General features: G+C 50.2%; 10 protein-coding genes across 11 annotated transcripts; 6 read left to right on the top strand and 4 right to left on the bottom strand.

The window, feature by feature from the left end:
* The first annotated feature begins 84 nt into the window (after positions 1-84).
* Positions 85-2,443, top strand: PV10_05869 (uncharacterized protein). Its single transcript, XM_016370599.1, has one exon. It carries the CDS (start codon positions 182-184, stop codon positions 2,306-2,308), a length of 2,127 nt encoding a protein of 708 aa, XP_016222892.1. The 5' UTR covers positions 85-181; the 3' UTR covers positions 2,309-2,443.
* Positions 2,444-4,620: 2,177 nt separating this feature from the next.
* PV10_05870 (uncharacterized protein) lies at positions 4,621-8,194 on the top strand. Its single transcript, XM_016370600.1, has 2 exons — positions 4,621-4,852; positions 4,898-8,194. Exons 1-2 carry the CDS (start codon positions 4,632-4,634, stop codon positions 8,073-8,075), a joined length of 3,399 nt encoding a protein of 1,132 aa, XP_016222893.1. The 5' UTR covers positions 4,621-4,631; the 3' UTR covers positions 8,076-8,194.
* A 1,188-nt stretch (positions 8,195-9,382) lies between these two features.
* PV10_05871 (uncharacterized protein) lies at positions 9,383-10,909 on the top strand. Its single transcript, XM_016370601.1, has one exon. The coding sequence runs from the start codon at positions 9,698-9,700 to the stop codon at positions 10,343-10,345; it is 648 nt and encodes a 215-aa protein (XP_016222894.1). The 5' UTR covers positions 9,383-9,697; the 3' UTR covers positions 10,346-10,909.
* Positions 10,527-12,259, bottom strand: PV10_05872 (uncharacterized protein). Its single transcript, XM_016370602.1, has 2 exons — positions 11,961-12,259; positions 10,527-11,892 (listed from the first exon to the last, which is right to left on the bottom strand). The coding sequence occupies exons 1-2, from the start codon at positions 12,063-12,065 to the stop codon at positions 10,936-10,938; spliced, it is 1,062 nt and encodes a 353-aa protein (XP_016222895.1). The 5' UTR covers positions 12,066-12,259; the 3' UTR covers positions 10,527-10,935.
* A 173-nt stretch (positions 12,260-12,432) lies between these two features.
* PV10_05873 (uncharacterized protein) lies at positions 12,433-14,890 on the top strand (the record flags this gene model as incomplete). The annotated part of the gene is made up of 3 exons (XM_016370603.1): positions 12,433-12,824; positions 12,912-12,997; positions 13,063-14,890. Exons 1-3 carry the CDS (start codon positions 12,591-12,593, stop codon positions 14,888-14,890), a joined length of 2,148 nt encoding a protein of 715 aa, XP_016222896.1. The 5' UTR covers positions 12,433-12,590.
* Positions 14,891-15,105: 215 nt separating this feature from the next.
* Positions 15,106-17,547, bottom strand: PV10_05874. Of its 2 annotated transcripts, XM_016370604.1 has the most exons (4): positions 17,049-17,547; positions 16,088-16,498; positions 15,673-16,033; positions 15,106-15,622 (listed from the first exon to the last, which is right to left on the bottom strand). In XM_016370604.1, exons 1-4 carry the CDS (start codon positions 17,290-17,292, stop codon positions 15,316-15,318), a joined length of 1,323 nt encoding a protein of 440 aa, XP_016222897.1. In that variant the 5' UTR covers positions 17,293-17,547; the 3' UTR covers positions 15,106-15,315. The 2 variants fall into 2 exon arrangements, with proteins under 2 accessions (XP_016222897.1, XP_016222898.1); XM_016370605.1 differs by having other exon boundaries at positions 16,088-17,547.
* Positions 17,548-17,741: 194 nt separating this feature from the next.
* On the top strand, positions 17,742-18,440 carry PV10_05875 (uncharacterized protein). The gene has a single exon (XM_016370606.1). The coding sequence runs from the start codon at positions 17,833-17,835 to the stop codon at positions 18,340-18,342; it is 510 nt and encodes a 169-aa protein (XP_016222899.1). The 5' UTR covers positions 17,742-17,832; the 3' UTR covers positions 18,343-18,440.
* On the bottom strand, positions 18,307-20,788 carry PV10_05876 (uncharacterized protein). The gene is made up of 2 exons (XM_016370607.1): positions 19,133-20,788; positions 18,307-19,077 (listed from the first exon to the last, which is right to left on the bottom strand). Exons 1-2 carry the CDS (start codon positions 19,421-19,423, stop codon positions 18,823-18,825), a joined length of 546 nt encoding a protein of 181 aa, XP_016222900.1. The 5' UTR covers positions 19,424-20,788; the 3' UTR covers positions 18,307-18,822.
* A 1,153-nt stretch (positions 20,789-21,941) lies between these two features.
* Positions 21,942-23,912, top strand: PV10_05877 (uncharacterized protein). The gene has a single exon (XM_016370608.1). The coding sequence runs from the start codon at positions 22,007-22,009 to the stop codon at positions 23,039-23,041; it is 1,035 nt and encodes a 344-aa protein (XP_016222901.1). The 5' UTR covers positions 21,942-22,006; the 3' UTR covers positions 23,042-23,912.
* PV10_05878 (uncharacterized protein) lies at positions 23,212-26,242 on the bottom strand. The gene is made up of 3 exons (XM_016370609.1): positions 26,042-26,242; positions 25,922-25,974; positions 23,212-25,860 (listed from the first exon to the last, which is right to left on the bottom strand). Exons 1-3 carry the CDS (start codon positions 26,091-26,093, stop codon positions 23,686-23,688), a joined length of 2,280 nt encoding a protein of 759 aa, XP_016222902.1. The 5' UTR covers positions 26,094-26,242; the 3' UTR covers positions 23,212-23,685.
* Positions 26,243-26,436: the final 194 nt, after the last annotated feature.

Raw genomic sequence — 26,436 nt, forward strand, 5'->3', positions numbered from 1 at the left:
AAACTTCGGCATGCCACTCTTCGTCGTCAAATCTTTCCAAGTCCTTCGTTACATCTCAACAATAGCGATTTTATGTCAATATATCAAGCCATTCACGCCGTCGATGTCCGTCAATCTTCGCCCGTTGTGAAGTCGTTCAACACAATACCGGTGCGACGGTGCCCAATGCCTGTTTCTCTGAATGTTTGTCAGATCGATTGGCGCAGTCAAGTCATGCCTACGCCATAGCTTCCGCTCGAACTCTTCGAACTCTCTCTATCCCTTCCTTGGTCGTGCAAGCTCTAGCTCTCTGCCACGCTCGGCTCCTCCAAACGGATTAGGCCAATTAGCTTCCTGCCGCCCGAGGCGAATAAAGCCAGAGACTAGCGAACAGAATGCGACAGCGACGACCTCTGACGGCATCGGACCTCCCAAGGCAAGTGGAGCTAACGAGCATGGCCTTGATCCCGATCAAGGAGTGTCTGGCTTCGAATCATCTCCTCCATCGAGCCTCTCCAGCGTGTGCGAGCGAGCTGTGAACGAGCTTCCTGGAGCAGCAGGGAGTTTGCCTGACAATGAAACACAAAACCCCTCTGCAAAAGCTATTCAAATCTCCAATATGAGCGATGACCCTGCTAGCGACTTGACCGAAACGTGGGGCACGTACTGGGCATACGTGCATGTCTTATGGCGGACCGCCTTTCGCGATATTTGCTGGCCAGTCAATGATGACTATGCTCAGGCTCGGAGAAATCATAATAAGCAAAGGCTTGAAGCAGACGAATTCATAAAAAATGAGCGCCCACCACAGCTGTCGACAGAGGATATGAAAGAGAAGTTTATACCGCTTTTGATAGGTGGCTTGTTACACTCTCCGAAGGCAACTTTGATCATAATGAGAGCGATGCACCATCTTCTCGAGTATTGTTGGAAGATTCGCTGTGACTGCCTGATCTACTTGCGTCGTTTTCACTGGGAAGAAATTGACGAGAACGAATCCCTCAAAAGGGAGTTCGAGAGACAAGTTGAACTGGCTTCGCGTCATGAACATTGGTCGGTTTTCGAGATCCCTCCAGCGTGCCTTCATCTGTTTCTGAACTATTCTTCACCCGAGCGATGTGAATATGTCCTCAAACGTGTACATGCGATGTACGAACCACTGCTAATCCCCGTGATTAAAGTCATGGTGGATTACTACCTCAAGATCAAAGACGCGGATCGCGCGATGGACTTGATCTCACGGTTAAGTACGGACCAGTTACAATCGAGAACTGGCGAGGACTTTGAGCCTCGTTTTGTGTGGCTCATCAGAATGGACAGAGTCAGCCATACCGAGACAGGAATGAACTTTGAATTCTTGTCGAAGCTGGTCAAGCTCGGGGTGACAATTACCCCATGGCTACACAACGAGGTCCTTGAGAGGGCAGTGGAACTTAGGCTGCCTGATGTCTACTGGGAGATGTTCCGATACATGTCAGACAACAACATAGAGATCGATGCTCGGCGACATCTTGTTCTCTTACGGCATTGTTTCGACAACCGCGCAGTGGACGATGTCAATACTATCATGACTAGTATCTACGAGCGGCCAGATATCAGGAAGAACCCCTTGTTGGTGGCATATTCGATGAAGATGGTTGGAGCTGTATGCTCTTCCCACCTCAGGCTCTCCCCTGAGGGATCAGTGCAACGGATGCTCGCAATCTACGACCAAGCATTTGACCGAGGACCGCTGGTGAAAGTCAAGCTGGCAGAGCCGCTATCGAAAGAAGATTTGCCCGACGAGCTGCTACCTTTCCCAAGTGCCATCCAATTTGGATTCATCCTCTGGGCTTGCATTCTCGTTCAGCGACGTGATAAAGCTGTGGATAATATATGGAGGCTGTTCCTCCATTTCGTTCACTCTGGGGATCATTATTGGTGTGAGCTTGGTGCTCATACGGTGTTGTATGATGCCTTCGTCATCTACTACTCGCGAAATCCAATGACAATTCACAAAGCGGAGATGGTACTTGAGACACAATACCAAATGAAATTGTGCAAGCCCAAGGAGATCACCTACAAATTGATGGTCAGCGGATACTTGCTGCATGGTCAAGACGCACAGGCACAAGCACTGGGGCAAACCATGATGAAGAGGGGAGTGAAACCTACCTTGGAGGGATGGGACTTCGTTCTAAAGAACTACGGCGAGAGTAGATTTGTGGCCCGGTTGTTGGCAACATTGGAAGGTATCCCCGCGCCGGAAGGGTTTCAAGAGAAACAACATGAGCATCTGTCGGATGAATTCGCCAAATGGGAACCTGGAGCGATGCCCCAGACGCCATAATGAAGAATCGAGCTTGTGGAGCGGATGCACGCACAGAATGCTGGTCATGTAACATCCTATGTACAATACTTAGACTTGTCTAACGAGTGAAAATATGTGTTAGGTTAGAGTACCTCAGAATAGTACTCTTCTTTGAAGCCGACGAGCTAACCGAACAAATTGGATTGGCGGCATTGGAGGGCGTTTAGAGTCCTGAGTTCATTATTGGCAACTCCTAAGCCCCTATACATCTATTGATCAACTCATTTATCGTGATATTCAGTCAGTGAGGCTACTACAAATAGACATCTACGCGACCCAGATAGTTTCATATGGTTCCAGGTTAGTGGGATAATACACCAATAGAAGATCAGGATTCGTCATGCTTAATTCCTGCAGCGTGGCTGGCGCCAACAGATTTCCTTGGCTGGTGCAGTCCTCCACTTTGAACTTTCTGTCACATTTAATCGTCCATTAAGTCGTTGTAATCTTTCACCATTGCACTGAGGAGCATTGCAAGGCATAGATAATTGCACATTATATCTTGATCAACCTGGTCTCTTGGAGCCGAGGCTGTCACTGGTCTGGGGCCCTGTCCTCACGCCTTCTACTATCGTTCATGACTTGTACATGTCTCGAGGTTCAAATTGAGAGCAACTCACAACTCACAACTCACCACAACGAAAACTCGATCAAGAATGCCCTAGTTGAATGATGCAAATTGCGGCTTAAGAGTGCTCAATACTAGCCTTCCACAACGTGTAAGTCTCAGTCATCTCGTCTTGTGGACATCCTCACATGGTCCGAACTCCCCCTACATTTCGCTTCGAAGATGATTATCTGGTAAAAGGTCAGATGGTGCTGGCTGTCATTCTGCAATCAACATTTGTTCGAGTCATGTATTGAGGACACAAGACGGTTTGGCGGACAGGGTTATAGCGTTGTGCTACTGACACCCGCTGACACTCCGGGCATGCTTCGCTAGTTTAAAGCCAAGCAAGAGCGAGATATCTAAAGGCTCGTGAGATGTCGTCGTTGGAAGGCTTTACACATATCGAGCTTGACCTGCAAGCCGCTCAAATGGGATTCGCTTGCAAAGTGATGCATATCAGAATCAATGGCAGCGGCAGACACGCCTCTAGTTAATTGTGGATGTGTGTTCGGCTGTGATCTTGCTGGGAGTTTTGCTGGACGCGCCATGGGCCTCTCGCCTAAACCGACTTGTTGAGATCTTTGCTCTGGACGCAATGTTGAACGCAGACACAGTTTTTTCAATGCCATGTGAAGACCTAAAAACTGAAAAGACCTGAGAAGCTCGTGGGCACACCATTCAGCCGCTTCATCATTCTGACCACCATCTTCTACCGACTCTGATGACTAATTTTTGGCTCCTCTAGTGACTGTGGCACAACGAATGGCCATGGAAATACAGTATGCCTAAGATGTTACTACACCAAAGTTCACTCAGACAGCACCGGTGCCACTTGGGTCTTCAGTCGCTGACGGAAGAACAAAGCCACCTCGGCCATATTTTCCGACTTCACCGTGTTGCGTCGAATGATGTGAGGACTTGGGGTCGAGTTCGATACAATACAGCATCAGTAGGACCAGTATGAATATCCCCACAGAGCCTCGCACGATGCGGCGTGTCATCACGCCTCCGCCATATCGGAGGTCGGACAATTCCAAGCCATGGACACGCCGTCCCAACTCTTACCACCATTCTGTCCATCAGCCCATGAGCGAATATTCTCAAGTCCACCGGGCGCGCATATCAGATACATATCGTCCCGGAGATACAGCCAGAGACTACCGTTTCAACGGGCAACGAGGGAGCCGTTCAAACAGCAACGGAGCTTACTTTTCTTTTGAAGAGTTTAGGGGATTTGGAACTCGTAAGGAAAGAGACCTGGACACCGATAGACGTGACGAGGTGCGCCAGGACAGAAGATATCCGCAATCAGATCAAGTCAGGCCAAGTGATACAACTCACGTGTCTGACTTTCCTCGCGATGTGGACAATAACAGAAGTAACGACGACTTGGAGTTGGGAGAAGGCGCGACCCGACCTCCGCGGGTCTTGGCAATTCCTCCCACCCGTTCACCCCGTTCCACTTCATCTAATCTGCCACCACCAAGCGCTTCTGAGGTCCGTGTGCCTCCTTGGTCATCCCCTCCAATCGCACCTAACCCCAATTGTTCCACTCGTTCCTCTCGTTCCTCTCGTTCCCGGGCCCATTCACCCTCCGAGGCACACCTCGCAGGACTCCGGCTCCACCAACCCTCTGGCAATCTCCCGATCATCAACGGTCAAGCCAGAGGTGAAGATGATAATTCATCATTCATGGAACCATCTCCTGAAGGGCTCACTGTGAGGAACATATCGAGACTCTCTAGGAATAGCAACGAAGACAGATCGGCAACACCTTCAAGTGCAACCTCACGAGGCAAAGCCCTTTGCCGGGCCTGTGGCACTCCGGGAAACCAGGTAACGCCGTTGATTGCTTGTAGTATCTGTTCCAGAGGCTATCATGACGGTTGTGGTAATCCCAAACCACGTCAAAGGTGGGTATTCCCGTTCGCTGCAAGTGAAACTGCTAATCGACATAGTGCAACCCCAGACGATTTTGTATGTGGCAAGTGCCTAAAGCAACGACGCGCAAACAATTCGATGAATACTGGAGAATCAAGTCTGTCGCTGCCAGAGACTGCGACCCCGTCAAATGAGGTCAAAAATAAGATTAATGTCTCGAGTCGCGCTTTACAGGGAGATTTGTACAAGGGCATCACGTGTCCCTCCTGGAGAGTTCGCAGGTGTCCTCTGTTTGAAGCTCATTGTCTCTTCGCCCACCGAGAAACTGGCCATGATGTCGGTGGTAAAGCTTTCGAATGTCCCGCTTGGCGGGCGGGGCTTTGCTCCAAGAGCCCTTCTGAGTGTCCCCTTTCCCATAAGAGTACCGGCCTCCACGTGGACATGGGTAAAAGGGTCTGCCGAAAACATATCACCTGCTACTTTTGGAAAAGAGATGGCCGGTGCCCTCGGTCATTCTGCCTATTCGGCCATACCAATACAGGCATCCTTGAGTGGCAGCCAAAAGGCTCATCGATGATCGAGAAAGGAGTCAATTCCTTGAGTGACTACATGTGCCCTCGCTGGGAGAGGTATTCACCGGGGTACTGTCAATGGGCAACACGGACTGGTCCATGCCCGTATTCGCACTATGCGACCGAGAAGTCTTGTTTTCCCAATCCTGAGCGACATCCAAAGGCCACTCCTGAAAGATCAGTCGAGACAGAAGAAAGTGTTGTGCCACCCACACCCACTCTACCAACCCGTTCTCCTAGCAACAGCAATTATCTGCCAGATACCAAAACACCTCAAACAGCGGGAAAGGACAAGGGTCACTCTGTCCAAACTGCCGTCTCAGACGCAGATGACGCAGACACAGAGCATGAAGTCAATGCATCACGCATGGCATCTCAAGCGGAGCCTGCTCCCTCTCCCAAGTCACCAAAGGTGAGCAACCTTCAGGCAGAGAACTCTGAGGCGAGACCTCGTATCATGTGGGCAAAGCGAGGTGGACGCCGCTCAGGGCCTGAGGGAAGGCGCATCGGGCCGAGACCGCAAACACCACCGGTCGCTCTAGACCCAATCCCCCAACCAAACACACTGAATCGAACGAATATGAGCACAGCGAAGAACATTGAAGCATCAAGTTTCGAAAGTCAACACCAAAAGCAGATAACCTCTAGACATGTTTCAAGCGCGGAACAAGGTCAAATTCGCACCGCCACTGGCAATCCGGTCACGGCTGATAATTCGTTGAATATGGGCGAACAACAGTCGCCAATGACAATAGAGGCTCATCCACAACATTTCAACGTGAGAAAGCGTACTGCTGAAGACGAAGCCGGGTTTGTTACTTCAAAAAAGAGATTCAGCCTTACCACGCAAACGTTCGACAAGGTGAACAGAGCATTGGGAAGATCTGAGAATCTCCCGAGAGTGTCTCTCGATGACCCTCTGGATCCTGCACAACTTTACCCACCATCTAGTGGACTCGGTGCTCCTGAAATCTTGAGCATACTCAATAAGCAAGCCTCCTCATCTGAGATGATAGGCACAAATTCACCGTTAACAACAAAGAATTCTACGATACCGGGCACGGAACCCGAGTCTGACTCTGGATTGTCACGTTTCGAAAGTGAAGATCAATCTGAAGAATGGAGGCAGGGTCGGGATCATGAACTTGATGTCGAAGACAGTGATTCCTCATCGGAACCCATAGGGTGTCATCCCTGGCGAGCTATGTCCATCATACCGTCCATCGAGTCGGAGAGCGATGCTGATGCCATGGGGTCCCTTAGAACATCAACCGGCCCTCGTCAGCGAGATTCGCCTGCTGATCTCGTCAATATGCAAGTCACACCACGACTGGAAACCAGTTTCTCCAGGTCTGTTCCAATCGGCACCTCGAGACCATTGCTTGGGCGAAGTACGCCACCTGGTCCACCTCTGCCTAAATTGGTTTCACCAACAAATACTGCTAGAGTCGAGGCAGGAGCTGATTTAGCGAAGGACAATCATCCGCGGGCCGTAAGTCCACCGAACCCCATGATGTTATTGAAACAACGTTGTGGAATATGCATAAGGCGCCACCAGCGTTGCTTTCATAGTCACGATGGGTCTGACTATCCAAATCTTGATCCCCAAAAGTGCTGGCTTTTCCTCCAAATCCACACCAGGCAACAAAAGGCCAGAATAGTGGCGCAGCAGTGGCAAAAGATACAAGAGGCTGCGAAAATGTACTCTCAGAGTAATGAGGGCTCAGATGCTTTGGATAAAACCTTGCTCGGAGAAAAAAGCAATCTTTCTGTAACAGGAGAAGCTGATGGTACGCATCTTGTTGAGAGCACGTCTAAAGCCGGGGAGAACGGGCACCACCCAACCAGTGAGCGTGAAGCGCGAAATTACCAGACATCCGCACCAAATGGTGACATTCCCCTCGCTCAGCTCAGGTCTAGGCACCCCAACCAGCCAGAAGCGTTGAATCTGGCGAGAGATTTTGGTCGACGAGAAACCTTGGCAGGTAGAAGGGGCGACAGGCATGGGACGAAAGAAAATGGTAGCATGGCTGATTCTGATCAACAACAAGCCCTGAACATTCTGCGTGAACACGGCATCATGATTGATTCTGACTCTGACGAGATTCATTCAGAAGACGGAGAGCAGCCGAGTCACCACTCAGAGCTTGTGACGGATCCTTTACACTATCGTGCCAAGTCGCGAAACCTTTTTGATTTGGATCGATCTCTTGACATTCGGGATCCTGAGAATTACTGGGCCGCGCTTGGTGAAATTCCTCCATGGCAGAAGAACAAGCCCACTAGAAAGCAACTCATGAAAAATAACAACCTCTTGAAGTGGCAAATGTGGCGCAACCAACAACGATTCGGCAACCCTCATACAGAAACGTTAAAACTGGCATCTGAGGTACCGTGTAAGACGGTGATTGTGCGGCAACACCCATTGGACACCGGCGATTTAGAGAGTACTCCACGTACGGAGGTGGTGGAAAGCCACATGAGTTTTAGTGAATTTGTCGGCCTCCCGAGCAAGCCCATCGTTGAATATGGGCGCAACGACGACGAACTTATCATTCGGGAAGGCAAGGACGAGGTGGAGGTGGAGGCAGAGATTGGAGGCCTTGTGAGGAGGAGGCGCACCAGAGAAGAAGACAAATTTCCATTTGTCTATGACGTTACTCAAGCGAAGAGAGGTGGCTGATTGGGAGTGTCTGTGAGGCTAGTACTCTACTTTCTTGGGCTGTATTTCTGGGTGGGAAGTTATATAGGTTGGAATTGTCTTTTCATTGTCTAGAACAGAAGCCGGTCGGTTGATCTTTGTGGTATTTTTTAACTACTTTTTAAAGTAGTTTATCAGACCACAGTTTGACCGATCGCTGGAGACCTTCTGACCAGGGGCAATATACGCTTTGAACACCAGCTCAAAGTACTATAACTCCATACAAAGATCCAAAACTCCGCGACGCCGAACATGTCAGATCCCAGAGTTCATGACAAAATCATGACTATATCCACCGAATCGTCCATTCATCCGTTCAGAGCTCACAACGAAAGCTGTATTCGACGCAATAGCCGTTCACATTTGCCCACTTTTGAGCATACGCATACGCATAACAGCATGTTACTGGTTTACAGGATTATCGAGCACTAGATGTTCCCCGAGAATGGTCAGCCGTGCCGCCTTTGACATTGAAATTGACAATTTGCAGGAGTAGATTTCAAACTTACCGCCATGACGACCAAGGCAATACTAATATAAGGACTGAGTCGTTCTCCTATTCGCGCACATTTCCAGAAAATCCCGAGAAACCTATATTTGGACGCAAGAAGAGCCGGGTTAGAAAGGAACCGACCATGGAAAAGGGGTTGAGAGAGAGAGAGGATATGGATAAGAGGGGGGCGGGGGGGGTCAGATGTTCTTACCCATCCTTATTCCGGTCAATGATACCAGGAGCTAATGAATGCACATAGGTCGATGTGCAGATGAGGAGGAGAATGACAAGGAGGAGAGACTCGAAATTGAAGATGGCAGTCTGTATGGAAGAAGGCACGTGAGTGGATGTGTTTCATTGGTGATGTATTCGTTGTTGATTGCTGGTGGAAGCTGGAAGGGAGGGAGCGAGAAAGGGAGCGAGGGTGTGAGGAAGACAGGTGGGTGAGATGACATACCATTGTAATTGGATCAAAACGACTTGATTGATGGGATGGATGGCGTTTGGATTTTACGAGTGAGAGAGTTAATCGATCATCTGGGTGTCGTTGAATTGAAGAGTGTAGTGTAAGAATAGGAATCAAAAGAACAGATGTCCTTTGGTTGATGGTAGAATGGGATGGGTGACTTTTTTTGAGATGAGGTGGTCTGGAGTTGGACTTGGACTTGGAGTTGGGAAGTCAGGACTCTGGTTTGGGCTGGGGAGAGGTCTTGGCATTTTCAGCCTTGTTAAGCCTTGTCGCCGCGACTGCTACTTACAAAGATAGATAGTCTTTGTCGCTCTCATCTCTTCAACCATCAGTCAATACATTCATTCTCTATTATCTAGGTTCAGAGCGCCTGATCTGTTGCCACGAGTATCGAAGTCTCTTCAGCTGCGTCTGGCGACATTCCTGGTTTACTGTCCACCACTCCGTGTACCACTCACGACTCTATCACCACGAATGGTACACTACAAATGATGCAATGAATCATTGACGACACATCTACCCACAACCCAACCAATGTCATGATGATCAGCCCTTGACCGATATTGGATCTCCGACCATATCCTCACCCAACCTCACCCACCGTACCTTTTCTTTCTTTTCTTCTCCCTCCTCAACAATAACATGGAACCCCGCGCCCGCGCCGGGCGACACAAGGCCGGCCTAAACTTTGGCGCCGAACTCGAAGGACTCCTCCACGGCTATGGGGCAGCCGAACACCCCGATCTCTCTAAACCTATCGGTGTATCATCTCAAAGATATTTGGACAACCCTCGAAGCAACAACGGCAACAACACACACCCTCCCACGCCCTTTAACAAGCCTTTCCCAGAAACGATCCGAGTCCTCGACGAGATGTTGACCGACTTCATCATCGAAACATGTCATAATGCTGTTACAATCGCGACATATTCTGGACGTGCCAAACTCAAGCTTTCGGACTTTGAATTTGTCTTGCGCCGCGATGCGGTCAAGTTGGGTCGTGTGCAGGAGATGTTCAAGAAGAAGAGAGATATTGATAATAAGAAGAAGTTATTCGATACCAATGAGGGGAAGGAGGGCGCGAAGATGAATGTCGGTGATTTGATGAACCTGGGTGAGGTTATTGGTGAGGAGGGCACTGGGAAAGGAAAAGGTCGAGGTCGAGGTCGTAGGAAGAAGAGGGACAGAGAGGCGGAGGCCGGTGGCGATGCAGCTGGTGTTGGCGCTGCTGGCGATGATGATCATCGCGACGAACATACAAGCAAGAAGCCACGCAGTGAGGTGGGTTGAAGAGATGCTAGACAAAACGGCATCCTTACTATCTTTTCGTCCAAGTTGAAACCGCAATGGGGCCTTTCATCCGTCGACATACGCTGTTTGTTACAGCAGGGGCTTCAACGACTTTACACATATCACGGATCACGAGAGATGACGCTCCAAGCACGACTCTATCTCGACATCTCACAGGTGGAAATCATCTCTCAATATCGATTGTCTGAAAAGGCTCATCCAAGCCCACTTTCTACCTATGACAGCCGGAGCTGTCCAACGGCAAACACATGGTAGCTTGCCAGATCCTCAGCAGTCATACCCACCACGACTCAACTCTTGCTATGCATTGGGTCGATCCTGGTGTGGATATCACCTGAACAAGAACAGGTGCTATGCCCCCACAAGGCCTGTGCCTTGATCTTCTGTATCACGACCCCAGACGCCGGACTTTTTCTGTGTCTATCAGGCCTTGAAATTGAACGACAAGTCCAAAAAGGCACCGGGCACATCACGCATGCACCATGTTCATAGATAACCTCGCATCATGTATCATAGCTTTAGAGAGAAAACATGAGAATCGTCTCCAACGGCGAATCCCTTTTGTCTGCTCACAAATTCGAAACCGTCAGGCTATCTGCCCGATTCTGTCGGTTCTGGCCACCTCCTTGTCTGTTTTGTCTCCTCTCTCCTCGCCCACCGCCTTCTTTGTCGTTGGAGCCGGCACCTGCGGTTGAGTCGCCACCACCGATGGTCAATTGAGCAGTTGCTAATCTGTTGGACAGGTCCATTTGTGTGCGGATGGTGTTGGCCAGGTATGAAACAGTCAAAACGTCCTGAACATGGTTGTTGAAATCCTTTTCAATCTCGGCGGCTTCAACCTTGGGTGCCAATGCGAGGGTGTTGAGCAAGAATTGGCCTAGGGCCGTAGAAGGCTCTTCCTCCTCTTCAATCACGTTCTCCACGTATCTGGCCACCCGGTCCAACAATCCAATCGTATCCTCCAGTGACTTTTCCAAGCTCTCAATATCCGTCAGAACTCCACCGCTTCGGGTCTCAGTGTCGGAAATGTTGCGCACCGCGTCGAGGCCCGCTCGGTCTGCGTCACTGTACGCAATCGTATATGGCACAGGGACGAATGCAGCTGAGTCGGCGGCTCTTTCCGGGTTGACGCCCACAGGAGAGGAAATATAGGTTCGGACTTCAATGTCTTTTCCAGGCACGGCTGCGACAGTGACGTGAACGGCTGGGTATGGGAAGGTGCCTTCACCTTGACTGCTGTAGTGGTTTTGGATCAAGGCGGAAAACGTGTTGAGTTCAGACGAGGTGGCGTACCAGCCGACGAGGATTTCTTTGGGGTTGGCGCGCAGGTGGAGGGCGAGCATGGCCTTTTGGTATTCCATGTCGACTTCCACCTGGTCGGTGGTTTCGGTGTGTGAGACGGCAAAGGACGAATGGACTACCACTTGCGAGTCGTCGGCATCGCTGCGGGTGCCCAGTAGAGTGCCAATCACCCGTTGTTGGTCGAGTGGGCGGCGGGAGCAGTGGTCGAGAATGGAGAAGAGAGCCTGGTGGGAAGAATTAATTTAGTATGGATCTTGCAAACGACAGTCACGATCGATGGATGCGCCCTTACTTGAGGTTGTATGACAACTCGAAGAGGAGCAGTGGTGCTTTGTGCGCCGACGGCGACAGGACCCAGGGGACGGGTAAGGTGAAGCGAACCGTCTGCGGTCGCCATGCTGGGCAGAGTGGGAGGTGGATGTGAATCACACTGAAGGGGGGAGATGGTATTGTGTTGTTGGTCTCAAGAAACACCGTGTGAAGAGACTTGATATCGAGGAGGATCCAAGACCAAGACTGCGGTGGTCAAATTGATCTGGACTGCAGTGGTCGTGGTCGAACGAGGGTCGAAGAGAAGAAACCCACTCGTCCTGCCCGCATCGAGTGAGAGTCTCTTCTCTGCCTCGTCAAAATTTCCTTTCAGTGGGAGAAATCTTGGCACGTGATGGTGGCCTGTCCAAGATCTAATCTAATCTAAACTCCGCATCTTTTTCACGCCGCCTTCCCTTAGTCTGGAATTACGTCTTGTCGCCATCGCCATGGTATCGCCGTCAACGTCAGTCATCTTTGACACTCTTATATGCCACTCGTCATATTTCCCTTGTTCATTCCTCTGCTGTGATAGCTGCTCATTTTTGTCCATTAGTGTCATCTTTCTCGCATCTTAGATCACTATCTCCTGTTTTGTTGCATATCAAAGACCATGACCACGGATGGAGTGCTTCGCAAAGATCAATTGGAACGAAGTCTCCACGATGAGAAGAAATTGATCGAACAAGGCATCCTCAGGGAAGACAATCCACTTGATTTTAGCGAAGATTTCCAGAAATTATGTGACGCCTGTCGTCAAGGCGACCTCAAGGTCTGCCAGCAAATGATTCAGGCAGGTGCCAATATAAATGCAAAGGATCAGTATGATTATACCCCTTTGATCTTGGTAAGTTCTCCGAAGATGCTGGGCTCGATGACCAATCGGTCGCGATTGAATAATCACTGACTCGAGCTGGACCGTCGTCGAGAGCAGGCCTCCCTCTGTGGTCACTACGAAACTGTGCAATTGTTACTCGAGTCAGGAGCTCTGTGTGAACGAGACACTTTCCAGGGTGAAAGGTCGGTCGTCTTTTCTCTTCAATGCTATTTTGCTCGTGCTGGATATTCATTTCTCGCCAATGCAGATGCCTCTACAACGCTCTCAATGACCGAATCCGCAATCTTCTCCTTTCATACGATTACTCAAAGTCCACCGACCCGTTGCAGCCACTAGCATCACATCTAATATCACTCATCTCCCGCCAGCATCCCAAAACCTATGACCTTGAAGTCATCACCCCGACTGATGTATTCCGCCTGCACAAGTATATCCTTTCGGCACGTTCTCCGTATTTTCAGAAGAAACTCATCGATGCTCCTGATACAACCATTTGGAAACTACCGGCCACGATTCCTTCCCCTTCATTTGCCATTGCGCTGAAACATCTCTATCTCGGGGATCTACCACGTGATATGGGAGGAGGACCTGGCACAGGTTTTACCGACTTGGAGATTCTCGCGGGGGTTGATCGAATCAGCAAGCATCTCGAGATTTCAAAGCTGTCCGACTTGATTTTGGAAAGCGGCGATCGACGACTGGCTAGACAGAGGCGGCAGGATGAAGTGGAGATGGGACGAGACCAGCTCGAGACTTGGTTCCGAAACAATGTCCTCCGGCACGCCATTGAAACGGATACAGCCAGAGCGAATGAGGTCAGATGGGATCGTGACAATGGGATCTTTGCTGACATTCTCCTTCGTGCTGACGAGGATGAGGATGATGACGAGCAGGATGACGAGAGTCAGTCTCTAGACCGTCGGCGAACCCACACGACGGCCACTTCTGCACTGGGAATTCCGTTTTCCTCCTCCTCCAACACCTCCAAAACACCCTCTCGAGCCACCTCCCCCTCTCCCTCAGAGCTCCGCAAGCCGCGTCGCTCAAAACTCTTCCCCGTACACAAAGCGCAACTAATCCGCTCCGAGTTCTTCCTCACCATGTTCTCCTCGAACTTTCTTGAAGCACAAAATACACCACACCTCCACATTATCCCAATAGACTGTTCACCTCGCGTGCTGGAGGTTATTTTGACATTTTTATATACCGAGCGAGCAGATTTTGGTCTCGACATCGCAGTCGACGTTCTGTTTGCAGCAGACATGTTATTCCTGGAAAAGGTCAAGGCCAAAGCCGCCGTCGTCATCAGCACCCTTGGAAACGGGACTGCAACCGGCATGTCCAACAACGCCAACCCAATGGCCAACCCCACACCTTCTCCTCAACCAGGAGAAGAAACAACAACAACAACAACAACAACAACAACAATTACTACAGACTCAAGCTCACCAGAAGGCCCCTCCAACACTACTCTCACGACCAAGGAAGGAGTAGAAGGAGAAGGAAGCGAAGACCTGATTGATATCTATCTAATCCTACGCGCCGCATGGTTGACACGAGTCCAACGACTTGAAGAATTTGCCGCGAGATATATTGCATACCGACTCGAGACATACATCGACGAACCGGAATTTATGGACCTTGTTGCCGAATCAGCAAGTCGGATTGAGAAAAGACAGGAAACCGACAGTATTGAATTGATAGACGACATTCGATACTATCTCAGTGAAAGATTTCGTTTGAGATTTGAGGATGTGGGTATGGAAGAGATGGAGATGGATCAGCAGGGTCAGGAGGAAGCCCAGGCGCATTTGATCCAAACCGAGCTAGGTTTAGCAACAGCAGCAGCACCGAATGGATTTGACCTGAAAGAAGATGATGGTTTGGGCGCCAACAAGGAACTCACTACAGAAGATGTGACCAATCCTCTTATACACCAGCATTATCCGACAGGGGCGGTACGAACCCTCGACGGCGAACTGGCAGGCGATGAATTCGATGCAGATGCCATCAACTATCAGCTATTGCTTGGTAAGATCGACACTCTGCTGGAGAAGTTGAAGCTTGATGCTTGAAGCTGGCCCAAGAACTTTCTTCCTGGTGTCGATTGATTGCATTTATCTACCGAGATAACCAAGATAGATACGTGCTCAGCACGAACTTCACAAGAAAAGCCTTTGGCATCTTTGGACAGTCACGTAGATAAGTACCTACTATTCAATTCGCCTCTATGGCCGTACGCTTAGAGTATGGGTATGCACTCCACAGGACCATGACAAGCTCTTCAAGACTGGGTTTTATAGATGATTTCATTCTTACAGATTTGCAACTTTGCAAATCAGTTTGTCTGCCAAAACAGAGCTACCTATGCAAGTTTTTTGTCTGTTGTCACATTGAATAAGCTTTTCAATTCAACCTGGCCTTTCCCATTTCCATAACCTTCTATGGCAGACCCATCGTTCGAGCCATGAAACAATGGTCGGTAGGTAACCGACTTGTCTTAAGATGCCATGTAGGTGCTAGAGTCGACGCCGCCTTCTGGGTAAGGTGGAATCGGAGCCTGGAAGCGCTCTTCGATCTGCTTGATGACAGACTCATCTGTCTCGCTGCTGACGAACGAGATACTCAAGCCCTTGGTACCGAATCGACCTGCACGACCCACGCGATGAAGATATGAATCAGCATCAGCTGGAAGATCGTAGTTGATCGCAAGGTTGATTCGCTCGATATCAATACCACGTCCAAACACATCTGTGGCAACGCAGATTCTCTTGTTGAACTCCTTGAACTCCTTGTACCGCTTGATACTGTAGAATATTAGAAATTTGTCAAGCAGGATGTCACGAGGACTGCTTACCGTTCTTCCTGGCTGACGAGCGAGTGAACAGCAATACTGGGGAAGTTGCATTCTCGAAGCAATTTGTCCAACTCTTGGGCTCGGGCGGCGGTCTTGACGAAAATAATGACTTGGTTGAACTCAAGGCTGTCCAACAACTCATTGAGTTTTCGATTCTTCTCGCCCTCGCCCAATTTAATGGAGTATTGCTGAAGACCGTGCAGGGTGAGTTTGGTCTCGTCATCGACAAAGACTTCAAGAGGGTTTCTCATGAACTTTCGGCAGATGGGACGAATCGCCTCGGGTAGGGTGGCGCTGAACATCATGACTTGTTTCTCCGTGGGTGTTGCGCGGAAAATCTCTTGGACATCACGACGCATGTCTAGACGATCGCTTAGTAGGTTGTTTCAGTGACCAGGAATTGGCATCCACTCACCAATTGCGTCCAGCATCTTGTCACATTCGTCGAGAACGAACGCCTTGACATTGCGCAACGACAAGTGCTTGTCACGTACAAGGGCGTTGAGGCGACCAGGGGTGGCAACAATAATGTTGGGGAAGTCGGCCTTGTTACTCAGTTTGTCGATGTTTTGCTGGATTGGTGTACCACCGTAGAACACTTCGGTCTTTACTTCGGGGAGATATTTGCTGAAACGTTTGTATTCGTTGCGGATCTGGTATGCCAGTTCGCGGGTGTGGCACATGACCAGGACGGAAGCCTCGCCGGGGACGGGCTCCAGTTGATGCAAAGTAGTCAAGACAAAGACGGCAGTTTTACCAAGACCCGACTTCGCTTGACAGAGAATGTCGACGCTCAAAAGAGCCTGGGGGATACACTTTTGTTGGACTGTAGGTGGGCGAAAAGAAGGTTAGATTTTGTTCGCAGAAACGATGTGAGCAGAAGTAGCATCGCAAGGCGGTCCGTCCATCTCCCAATAAGTCGCCTGATATGTCGGACCCATTTCTGGGCGCCATCGACTAATGAATCATCTCTTCTGCTTAGACCAACACCAAGGAAAATCAGCCAAATAGCTTTCGAATGTTACATCGAAAGCTGGCATTTCCTCGCGAAAGAGAGCTTCAACCAAAGACGGCATTTTCAGCGCGTCGTGGAGGTTGCTGCACAATTGCACCACTTTTCAGCGATGTACTGTCGACGTTGCCCGAACCTGCGGGCAACGAGCGTTCAAACTGTTGATACGCAGGCTGACTGCGCACGACCAATCGACTATCGGCGTGGCCTGAAGGCAAAACTCTTGCTGCCCTCGCATGCACAAGTCTTTGAGATTCGCGCTTGGTCTAAACTTCTTGTATCTTTTCTTGGACTGGAGATGGACGGACGCTCGAAGCAGGTACGAAGGTGGATGGAGATTTGCTTGCAGGAATGAATGACTAACCCTCCGATGGATGCTCGAAACCGCTGTCGGTGATGGCCCGTAGTAGTTCTCCTTTGAGGAGGAAGTCTCTGAATCCAGTGGAATGAATGCCGACGTAGCTGCCTTTGGCCTTGTCGGTACCTTTGCCGCCTGAAACGGTCAGGTCGCCCTTCTTCGCGGCGCCATTAGTCGCTCCTGCGGCGGGAGCTTCGGTTGTTTGTAGCTCATCGTCAGAGTAATCGATGAGATCTTCTTCGGCCGACATTTTTGATGAGGGGATTGATTGATTGAGGATTTGGTGATGATTGAAGAGTCAAGCTCCGTAAGGGTATTCCGCGCGAGAAGAACAGAGGGAATTGGAAACGATCGTCAAGATCAGGGCAGAACCAGTAAAGGTCTGAAGAAAAGGAAGAGAAGAGAAAGGTATCCTCGAGCTGATGGCGAGGAAGATGGTTGAGTTATGAGAACAAGGCAGAAAGATGCCTGTGCTTGGGGTTGGTGTTGCGAATGAGAAACAAAGAGAGAAGCGAGTGGAAGAGTGGGAAAGAAGTGGGAAAATGGGATTAGGCAACGCTTGCGGCAGGGGCGACATGGCACTAGCGCATGTCTAGCCTCAAATAGAATAGTCAGATATCTCTTGGCACGCTCTCGGACTTCTAAATTCGCCAGACAACTTTTGTGACTGCATTGAGACTGTGAGTGATGATATTATATCAACAAAGGACAATCGTTTCAACGCAAGCAAGCAGTCTATTTGGCATCTTGTGTCGCTATTGGTGACAATGTGACAAGGATCATCCAGGCCATGGCCAAAGCAAAATCGACAAAGGCCAACAAGCCTGGCATTCCACAAAAGCATCTTCATTCGAGGCTGTCCTACCTCCATCAGGCTGCAACATTACTGACGACGGCACACCATGCGACGCAAACAGAGACTGCAGCATCGCATAGCAAAACCCAAACCTCAGACAATCGGGCTTCAGAAACACCGATGACTCGGACCATCCCTTCGCGAGAAGCCAACCGCTTGCTGAGTCATCTTCGTGGGGTATCCCGGAAGAGTCAACTGCGCCTGTCGCCCAAGATGAAGCACACGATATGCAGACGGTGTGATTCACTTCTTATCGCGGGCATGACTAGTTCCGCAATAGTTGTCAATAACAGCAAGGATGCGACAAAACCTTGGGCGGATATATTCGAAATTCGATGCAAGCAGTGTGCCACAGTCAAGCGATTCCCCGTGGGAGTAGAAACCAATGCGAAAAAGAGTCGTGGTCCCACAGAAGAAGAGAAGGAAAGTAAATCTTCGAATTGAACAGATTTGCTTTATCCATGTTTTCCATATCAAAACCCAATACGAATCGTATTCTCAAACATGCCGCTTTTACGGCGCGAGCCGTGGCAGGTCTAGACATCCATGGTGCGACAAAGGAGTAAACCAGCGTCCATGGTTCAAACAAACACCATCATGATGTGCTGATCATTAAAAACACATGTCGTCCGCAACACTTATCTGCGCTTCGAAAGATTGCACCTTGCTGAGCCAGACTCTCATAGATAATCATACAGTCATTAAACATAAAATCGTCACACATCATTTAGCCGTGAGGCTTCCTTCTTCAAGTTTCGAGTTTCGAGTTCCCCGCCATGTAGGATGATAAAACATTGTGGGACATGATGGACAGGGCATATTAAACGTATGGTTCGGAGGTGGCCGCATTTTTGGTATGTATGGGCAGAGTTTGAGCAGGGGCGAACAACTCCCACGCGGGATAGGGAGTCCTGTGACTGGACTTCAGCGGTGCGAACGAGCGGCAGAGCTGTGACCACTGTGCCGGCTTCGGTCAAGTCTTCCGTCCAAAGCTTCGGCGGCCCTTCTCAGCGCGGTTACTCTATCCCGGATTCTCAAGACCTCCTTTTGGTCACTTTCCAGTCGTTTCATCTGGGCCAGGAGTGTCCTACATCGCTCCAATTCGGCATCGGCCTGGTATATGGTACGGTTGGTCTGATTGCGAGTTCTCTCGATGGACTGTTCGATTGCATCTGTCAGCTAATGATGAGAACATGGTCAGCAGAAGCAGGCAGATTGTGGTCAAGGCTCCCACCTCGTTTATGCGGCCATTAATGCTGGACATGATAATGTCCAAATGGACTCCGAGGCTGGTCAAGCTATTGTCATCGAGGAGAATGCGACCAGAGACACTCCGACTGCTGGCTGCACTGGCGGCGCGGGAACTGGTAGAATGATGGGGAATTCGGGTGGGGCCGCGGCCGCGCTCAGGAGCAGTGCCACTGTGGCTTTGCTGGGTGGCGGCCTGTGCTTGCTGTCTTATGAAGACGATGTCGGATTGGGTCAGGACGGCAGGAGAATCGGTAACAGAGTGAGTCGCGGACATGGAAATACGGCCGCGAGTAGAGGGATGAGGGTCAAGAAAATTGAGGTTCTAGGTGGCGTAGGTGGGAATCCTGGCAGAGACAGCATAACAGAATAATTCTGAGAGCTGATAGGCAAGGGAACAGCCGTTAGTTGTGGTGCGAGAAAGAACTAACAGCGAACCGGCTGCGTGATATGGCAATGTGGATGAGCCTGGTCATTGTAGCTCGGGGTATAAGTGGGCGGCTGCAAGAAATAGCAGAGCCTCAGGTGGGCGAGAAGCGCTCGGGACGTCTCTTGATCAAACGAAGGAACACGGTTGAACTGGACAGACCCCCTTCTCCTGGCGGTTGGGTCGGGGCCGATCAGGCCAAGGACAGAAGGACGGTGGGACGGCGGCGGGAAAAACGGTGGAGAGGAGAAGATTAAAATGGTGAATGAGTGTGGTGGGCGTGCCGATGAGGAAGGAAGAAGCGGCTCCGGCTGAGAACTGCACGTTGGATGGAGGAGTGTTTCATCGACCTGCGACGATGACGATGGGATGGCGGGTAAAGGTGTGTGTGAGAGGCGAGGTAAAGAGGCAAAGAGGCACAAGAGTGTGCGGTGGGGGAAAGGGGACGATGTTCTCGGTTGTGAAGATCTCTGAGACCTTGAAGCGACGGGGGGTCGAGGGGAGAGTGGCTAGCCAATGACTATTGGGCCAACGATGAGTGGGTGTTGAATGGATGGCGCAGTAATAGCAATAATCTCTCAATTCGGGTGGGCATAAAAAGCCTTGAATGTGACTTGACTAAGAAATAACAGGCCTCAGGAGAGAGGGGCATGTACTGTGGTCTAGACAGTGGACAGTTCCAGTTGCACCACCGTGTGTTAGCTAACAAGAAGCTGATGGTGGTTGATGGTTGGTGGTCGAGGTGCTTTTTGTCTACTTAGCTCGTGGAGATTTTGGCATGGGCAGGCCGAAGCACACACAGCAACAAGATATTGTCGATGTTCAAGAGTAATTGACCTCGTGTCGGAGGGTTGGAGAGTGATTAGATGTGGACAGGCAGAAGATGGGGTCGTCTAGGGTCTAGAGCCTGAAACCGCAGAATGGATTCCTGTGTGTATGGTTCTTTGACAGGGCAAGTTTTGTGGAATAGAAGTTGATTTAAAAGATATGCAGAGTCGCTGGCGAGGATGGCCACGCACTCCAGCAACTCGAGGATGTCGTAACAAAGGGTTGAGTGGTCAAGGATTCCAGTTGGATGTAGCAAAACTTAAGCACTAAATTGGTAAACTTCGATGAGCTTGCCCCCGGGCGGTCTTTGACCACTGAATATCAGGTAGGTATCTAGATAAGGTATGTATGAAATCAATCCTAGTGAGATGATGGAGGAATTGATAGATGATGGTTTTTAAAGATATAGTGAGTCTGATCAACCTCCGCCTCGGCCCCGCATGAAGGCATATGTATGCGCAAGGTAGCGTCCTCAGACCAAGCACCGTACCGGCATCATGGCAACGCAGAGTGACTGAATTGATGCACGACACTGTCCTACCTTCTTCTACCTCATACCGCATGGGCCATATGGCTCTTCACATGACTTGTTGTACTATGTAGTACAGCCCTGTGTGATTGTTCCAATTACAACTGCAGCTACAACCTCTTCACACTTGGGTGCCTGTCCTCATCTTTTTCCTGCATCTGACGTCTGATGGCGAGCCGGCCATAGGATAGCATATGGCACCACCGGAACTGCACCGCCTGCACAGCCAAAGTTTAGGCATGAACCATGGCAACCGTCCGCCTGGGCTAGCGGGGGTTGGTCCCTGCAAGGGTGAGAGACCACTAATAAATGTTCCCCCAAAATATATGGGTATGCATAATTGCAGCCCTTCAACATGTAGTCCTCGGGCGCATCCAATCCCTCTCGCCATTTCTATCGCCCGTGATCATTATTCGTTGCATTGAAATGATTCCTGTCTGCATGTTCTGATCGCCATTTGATCAACTCCGGATTCTATGGTCCAATAACTGATCAAGACCACTGTCCTGTCAAAACTCTTCACCCTCCACCTGCACACATCCTAGCGTGCCTTCCTAGTAGTCGATTGCCCTGACACCACTGTCTACAGTTCATGCAGGAGTCGCTCCTATCCCAAACTCTGAGTTAGTCGAGTTGAAGCGCGAGGTCCTGGCGGCAGGTTGTGTATGAGACTACTGTACTTTGTCCCCTTCTTCTCTAACCCTGCATCGATCCAAACGCCGACGACAAATGTTATTCCACCCTTTGTCTAACCGGTGAGGTCTGAAGAATCCAATAACCATTCAATATAATTTTACTTCCAATCGCATTGCTTCTCTGGTGACAGTGTCTGAAGAGGATGAATAAAAGGTAATGGCCCCTTCCGCTGCTTTAATTCCATGTCTCTTTGAGATAGCCGCGCCGCCCTACAATTAGACTGTCCAGCCAATCACGAGACTCATACCTTGCCGCCCTTTTCTACAACCTCTGACGTCGCTAGTCTAGTCGGCCATCCCATCTCTTTCTGTTCCTAGAAATCTCGCAAACAAGCGCCAATTCAACACCAGCAAAGGCGACCACCGAGACCACTATCCGCCATGGGTCGCGACAAGGAGCGTTCCATCAACCCAGCGCAACAACAGCGTAAGCTGGAAAAACAGAAACAATTGAAGAAAAGCCGCGCGGAACTACAAGCGAAGCGAAACGAGAAACTCGCCCGGCGCAACCCTGACCGACTCGAGCGGCAAATCCAAGACCTCAAAGCGCTCGAAGCCTCAGGAGACATCAAAGCACGGGAAAAGGCCATTTTGGAAGAACTCGAACGAGATCTCAAAGCCGTCCGCAAGGCGAGGGAGACGCTGGGCGACAATGCACCTAAATTTGGGAACTCACGATCAAGAGAAGGAGAAAACAACAACCACGTCTTGGGCAAGCGAAGGCATGATGGTGAGCGCAAGTTCCCACATCGTCGTCGCGAGTCGCCTGGTAGTGACACAGACGATTCCGTGAGACGCATCCCCATGCCCGAAGACACACCTCCACCGATACCTCGAGAATTCCGCCGGCACAACAACAATAATAATCATAATCATAATCAATACGGATCACACCAAGACCCATCGCAGCAGGGTCTGGAACAACAAGATAACCACCATCGTAATCTTCCTTCAAAACCCGCACCTGTCATTGAATCCAAGACCACCTACTCGAGCGCACCCCAGCTACGAGACTTGAAGAAAGAGGCTGTCAGTCGCTTTGTTCCTGATGTCGTTCGTCGGAAACAGGACGCCGTCAAGGGCGGACCCTCAGGACGTCTATTAGAGCCTGAAGAACTCGATCGACTAGAAGCAGAAGGATATAAAAACTCTCAGCAACCACGTTCACCGCCACATCAGCATCAACCTGAAGCCCCTCAACCGCAGGTCGATCACAACACTACCATTTCCCCCCTTGACCAAATTCAAGCCAAACGACTCGCCGAAGAAGAACGCCGATTCCTGGAAGAACTCGCAAAGCAGGACGAAGGCGATGATGACTCGGTGGCTCAGGCTCGCGACGAGCCCAGTTCACCTCCTCCAGCCAGACATGGCAGACACGTGCAAATCGAAGAAGTCGAAGACCAGGATGCCTGAACCGTCTGTCGAAGCCGCACGAATCTTTCAATTGATCAATGATTGGCCTGCCTGGCCTACCATCCCGGGCTGTCAAACCTCTTGTTATTTCTGTGCCGCTAGCCTCTTTGGCTGTGACATCCGATCTCTATTCAGGGGGTAGGCGACTCGAGAACTGTTTCTGTAACAGAGGAAATGGCTTTAGTTGATGAGCTAGGTAGGTACCTATAGACTGCCAGCTTTGTAACAGTGCGTTGATAACATACGCTGATGGCGCCCAAAGACTTTGTTCACCAATGCGTGTCTCAGATACATCCTAACCAAACATTCCAGATAACCATCCTTTCTCAACGCCGCCTATGCTGTCAAAGTACCCTCGCTGGTGTCCCGAGGACCTCTTCGCCATGCTATGCTCGCTGAATAAACTCGACAACTGGGTAGGAGTAGACTTGCAGAGGACTCGTCCTCTAGCTACCGAGAGACGTTGCAAATCCGGCTCATTCCTCCCACCCGATTTTTTCAGTCCCATCACACATGTCATCATTATATCCCAACAGTGTGACCGTTAGTGGTGACTCGAATCCAGATTTTTGTGAACATCTGTGTCAAAGCGCTCTCCATCATGCGTCGCGCCCACCCACGCTCCCATCTTGTCAAATTCACCATCACCGAATGTTACGGATCGCTCTGACATCGCGTTTGAGGAAAGGACTGGGCATATCGTCGCCATGTTTCTCAGGATCCCACACCGGTACATCAAATGAGTCTTTCTCCCGGTCATTGATCTCCGAGAATGGTTTGCTCACCACCTGCCTTCCTCCTGCTCGAGCTTGAGCGAGCTCGACAAGAGTCCGGCCGCCCACTCCGCCATTACCCGCCAGCTCCTTCGAGCCCGCTAATTTGCTTCTAAGTTTAGTGCTCGAAGTCGCTGCGCGTCTCAGTGGACTGGTACTGCTGTCATCAAAGGCGTTGGCATGCTCTCGCAGATCGCTGCGGCTCGGAATCTTGCTTAAACCTCTGCCCGGACTTGGCGATCTCACGCGATTGCTCTTTATTTCACCGTCGGTAATTGCCCGTGGGATGCCCCGTACTGTGGAAGGCAGACCCGCCCCAGCAATTCCAGCTCTGATTTTGGCACCGGCATTGCTGGTTGGGAAAAGAGAGGGTTTGGTGATCAGCTTTTGCATCGTCGCTGTAGTGTTTTGCCTCGTCAAAGCAGGTTTGGCTTTCCACGAAGGGTTTGGATGCTTGAAAGGGTCGGTGTCAGCAATCTGAGGTTTGGCTTTTGTCGGACTTGGTAGATCAGGGATATCATCGTCCGAATCATCCGCAAAGTCGAGATCTTCTTCGTCGTCCTCTGAGCTGTAGGCGAGTTTTGGCTCCCATCTTGCCTTCTGACGCTCTGCACGTGCAAAAATGTTCCTTGCATTAGCAGCTGTGACGGTGGCATTTGCCGTGGCCTGCGCAGCAGCATTGCGGCGCGGTGAAAGCGAAAGCGAACTAATCGACATCGGTGATGGCTCTCCCATTTGGACATCTGCAGGAGAGTCGAAGGTGGTTTTGGCGCGTGCAAGAGGAGTTCTCGACTTCTTGGGTGGGATGTGTCTAGTGTTGGATGTATTTGGCGATAGCATTAATCCATCTGAGAAGTCGCTGAGATCAGTCTGTGAAGGAAAGTCGTCCTCGCCTTCGGTGTTGATGGAGGAACTAGGGTCGTGATTTTCCTTATCGTACACCGGGATGTTGAGGTTGCGAAGCTCCTTTAATGGTCTGGATTCTGTGGCGCGGTGGTGTAGGGCGAGGGCTGCCGACACCTTTTGTTCCACTTCACTATCGAACTTCTTGCGCAGCCTATCAAGCTCTAGCTGGACTTGACGGTCGATTTCAAGCCTGGCCCTCACTTCCCATTCTCGACGAACCTGGGCATCAAGCTCGAGCCTCGTTGATGCCTTGTCGGCCTCAAGGGCGGACAGCCTCTCTTCTGCTTGTCTCAGCTTGTGTTCTGCCAGCTCCTCTCTGGTCTTCAATGCTTTGCTTATGACAACCATCTCTTGCTGACGGCGTGAGACCCAAACGTATGGAATTGAAAGTAAGGAGACGGTGTCGGGGCGGTGCATCGGATTAGTCTTGAGACAACTGGCGATGACATTTGCTAGGTCTTTCGAATAGATGCTAGGGATCGGCTTGAACTCGCCTTTTCGGATGCACTGGACGAGCTGAATATGCGAAGTGGCGTTGAATGGGGGCGTTTTGGTGCATAGCTCGTACATGATACAGCCAAGGGACCAAATATCGGAATGAAGGGTATATTTTTCGGCGGCACATATCTCTGGAGACATGTAGAAGGGGGTGCCGACATAAGTCGAGGCAAAATCATGGGATTGCATGAGCTTTGATAGGCCAAAGTCGCCGAGCTTGACGCATTGATCCTCTCCCAGAAAGATATTCTCTGGCTTCAAGTCACGGTGCAGAATCATCTTTCCTCTAGAAACAGGTCTTCCATCTTTTTGTCGAGACAGTTCGCTGCCTGGTTCCGGCGGGTCGACTCCGTAATGGCAGCGGTATAACGCCGTGACAATTTGGCTGAAGATCCTCCAGACGAACTCTTCTTTGGCATATTCGTTGTTCTTTTTAAGGTCCTTGATGACCGTACCGAGATCGCCTCCACCACAATATTCCATATACAAGTACAGTTCCTGGGTGTCTTTCAAATGCTCTCGGTGATAATAGCCAACGATGTTTGAATGTTTGAGTGAGGACAAGATGGAGAACTCGGCGTGGAGCTGATCCCGTTCTTTTGTTGACATCTTCAAGTAGTTGATTTCTTTTCGGCACAGGATCTGCACATGATTAGGTTAATCGTTAGTAGGAGACTTTTGAAGCGGGTGTTTGTCAACTTACGAGTCCATCCTGCTTCCTGCGTACCTTTCGGATGATTCCGAATGACCCTCGACCTGAGAACTGGTTAGATGAGGCAATGGAGAATACGGAATAAAGGCACATTGTCTGCGGGTTACTTACCGATGATTTCTTTGACCTCGTACTTCTCCAGGTCAGCAGGTACGAGTGCCATGGTGGGAAAACGGCAGTTGCGATCCTGTTGTGGCGAGAACAGCAGGGAAGCTTGCGCAAAAGGGTCAAAGGTATTGCATCCCCCAAAGGTCTTACACTGAGTGATAACAAGGTCACAATATCATACAAAGTCAAACTTGCAGTGGACGCCGCGACAGAATGTTGTACAGTAGTATAAGGCTGCATACATCGAGAATAAAGTGACGAGGCCCGTGAGAATCGATCACCTTAAAACGGCATAGTTAACAACAGCCGTTGCGGGGAGCAACCAGGTGTTGGCCAAGTATTGGGGACGCCAAGTGTCGGGGAGTCTGCCTGGACGCTCCGCCTGATGAGTAACTTGG

This window comes from Exophiala mesophila, assembly GCF_000836275.1.
Source record: "Exophiala mesophila strain CBS 40295 unplaced genomic scaffold supercont1.4, whole genome shotgun sequence".
Classification (NCBI taxonomy): Eukaryota; Fungi; Ascomycota; class Eurotiomycetes; order Chaetothyriales; family Herpotrichiellaceae; genus Exophiala; species Exophiala mesophila.

Coding starts and splice junctions, on each gene's coding strand:
- PV10_05876 (XM_016370607.1), bottom strand. CDS start 19,423: ATGTCCGCGACTCACTCTGTTACCGATTCTCCTGCCGTCCTGACCCAA. Junction 19,078..19,132: donor TTAATGGCCGCATAAACGAG/GTGGGAGCCTTG, acceptor TCTCATCATTAG/CTGACAGATGCAATCGAACA.
- PV10_05874 (XM_016370604.1), bottom strand. CDS start 17,292: ATGTCGGCCGAAGAAGATCTCATCGATTACTCTGACGATGAGCTACAA. Junction 16,499..17,048: donor TTTCGAGCATCCATCGGAGG/GTTAGTCATTCA, acceptor GCCCACCTACAG/TCCAACAAAAGTGTATCCCC. Junction 16,034..16,087: donor CAAGATGCTGGACGCAATTG/GTGAGTGGATGC, acceptor GCGATCGTCTAG/ACATGCGTCGTGATGTCCAA.
- PV10_05872 (XM_016370602.1), bottom strand. CDS start 12,065: ATGGCGACCGCAGACGGTTCGCTTCACCTTACCCGTCCCCTGGGTCCT. Junction 11,893..11,960: donor GAGTTGTCATACAACCTCAA/GTAAGGGCGCAT, acceptor TCTTCCCACCAG/GCTCTCTTCTCCATTCTCGA.
- PV10_05875 (XM_016370606.1), top strand. CDS start 17,833: ATGGCCAAAGCAAAATCGACAAAGGCCAACAAGCCTGGCATTCCACAA.
- PV10_05871 (XM_016370601.1), top strand. CDS start 9,698: ATGGAACCCCGCGCCCGCGCCGGGCGACACAAGGCCGGCCTAAACTTT.
- PV10_05869 (XM_016370599.1), top strand. CDS start 182: ATGTTTGTCAGATCGATTGGCGCAGTCAAGTCATGCCTACGCCATAGC.
- PV10_05878 (XM_016370609.1), bottom strand. CDS start 26,093: ATGGCACTCGTACCTGCTGACCTGGAGAAGTACGAGGTCAAAGAAATC. Junction 25,975..26,041: donor CGAGGTCAAAGAAATCATCG/GTAAGTAACCCG, acceptor ACCAGTTCTCAG/GTCGAGGGTCATTCGGAATC. Junction 25,861..25,921: donor GCAGGAAGCAGGATGGACTC/GTAAGTTGACAA, acceptor AATCATGTGCAG/ATCCTGTGCCGAAAAGAAAT.
- PV10_05870 (XM_016370600.1), top strand. CDS start 4,632: ATGGAACCATCTCCTGAAGGGCTCACTGTGAGGAACATATCGAGACTC. Junction 4,853..4,897: donor AATCCCAAACCACGTCAAAG/GTGGGTATTCCC, acceptor TAATCGACATAG/TGCAACCCCAGACGATTTTG.
- PV10_05877 (XM_016370608.1), top strand. CDS start 22,007: ATGGGTCGCGACAAGGAGCGTTCCATCAACCCAGCGCAACAACAGCGT.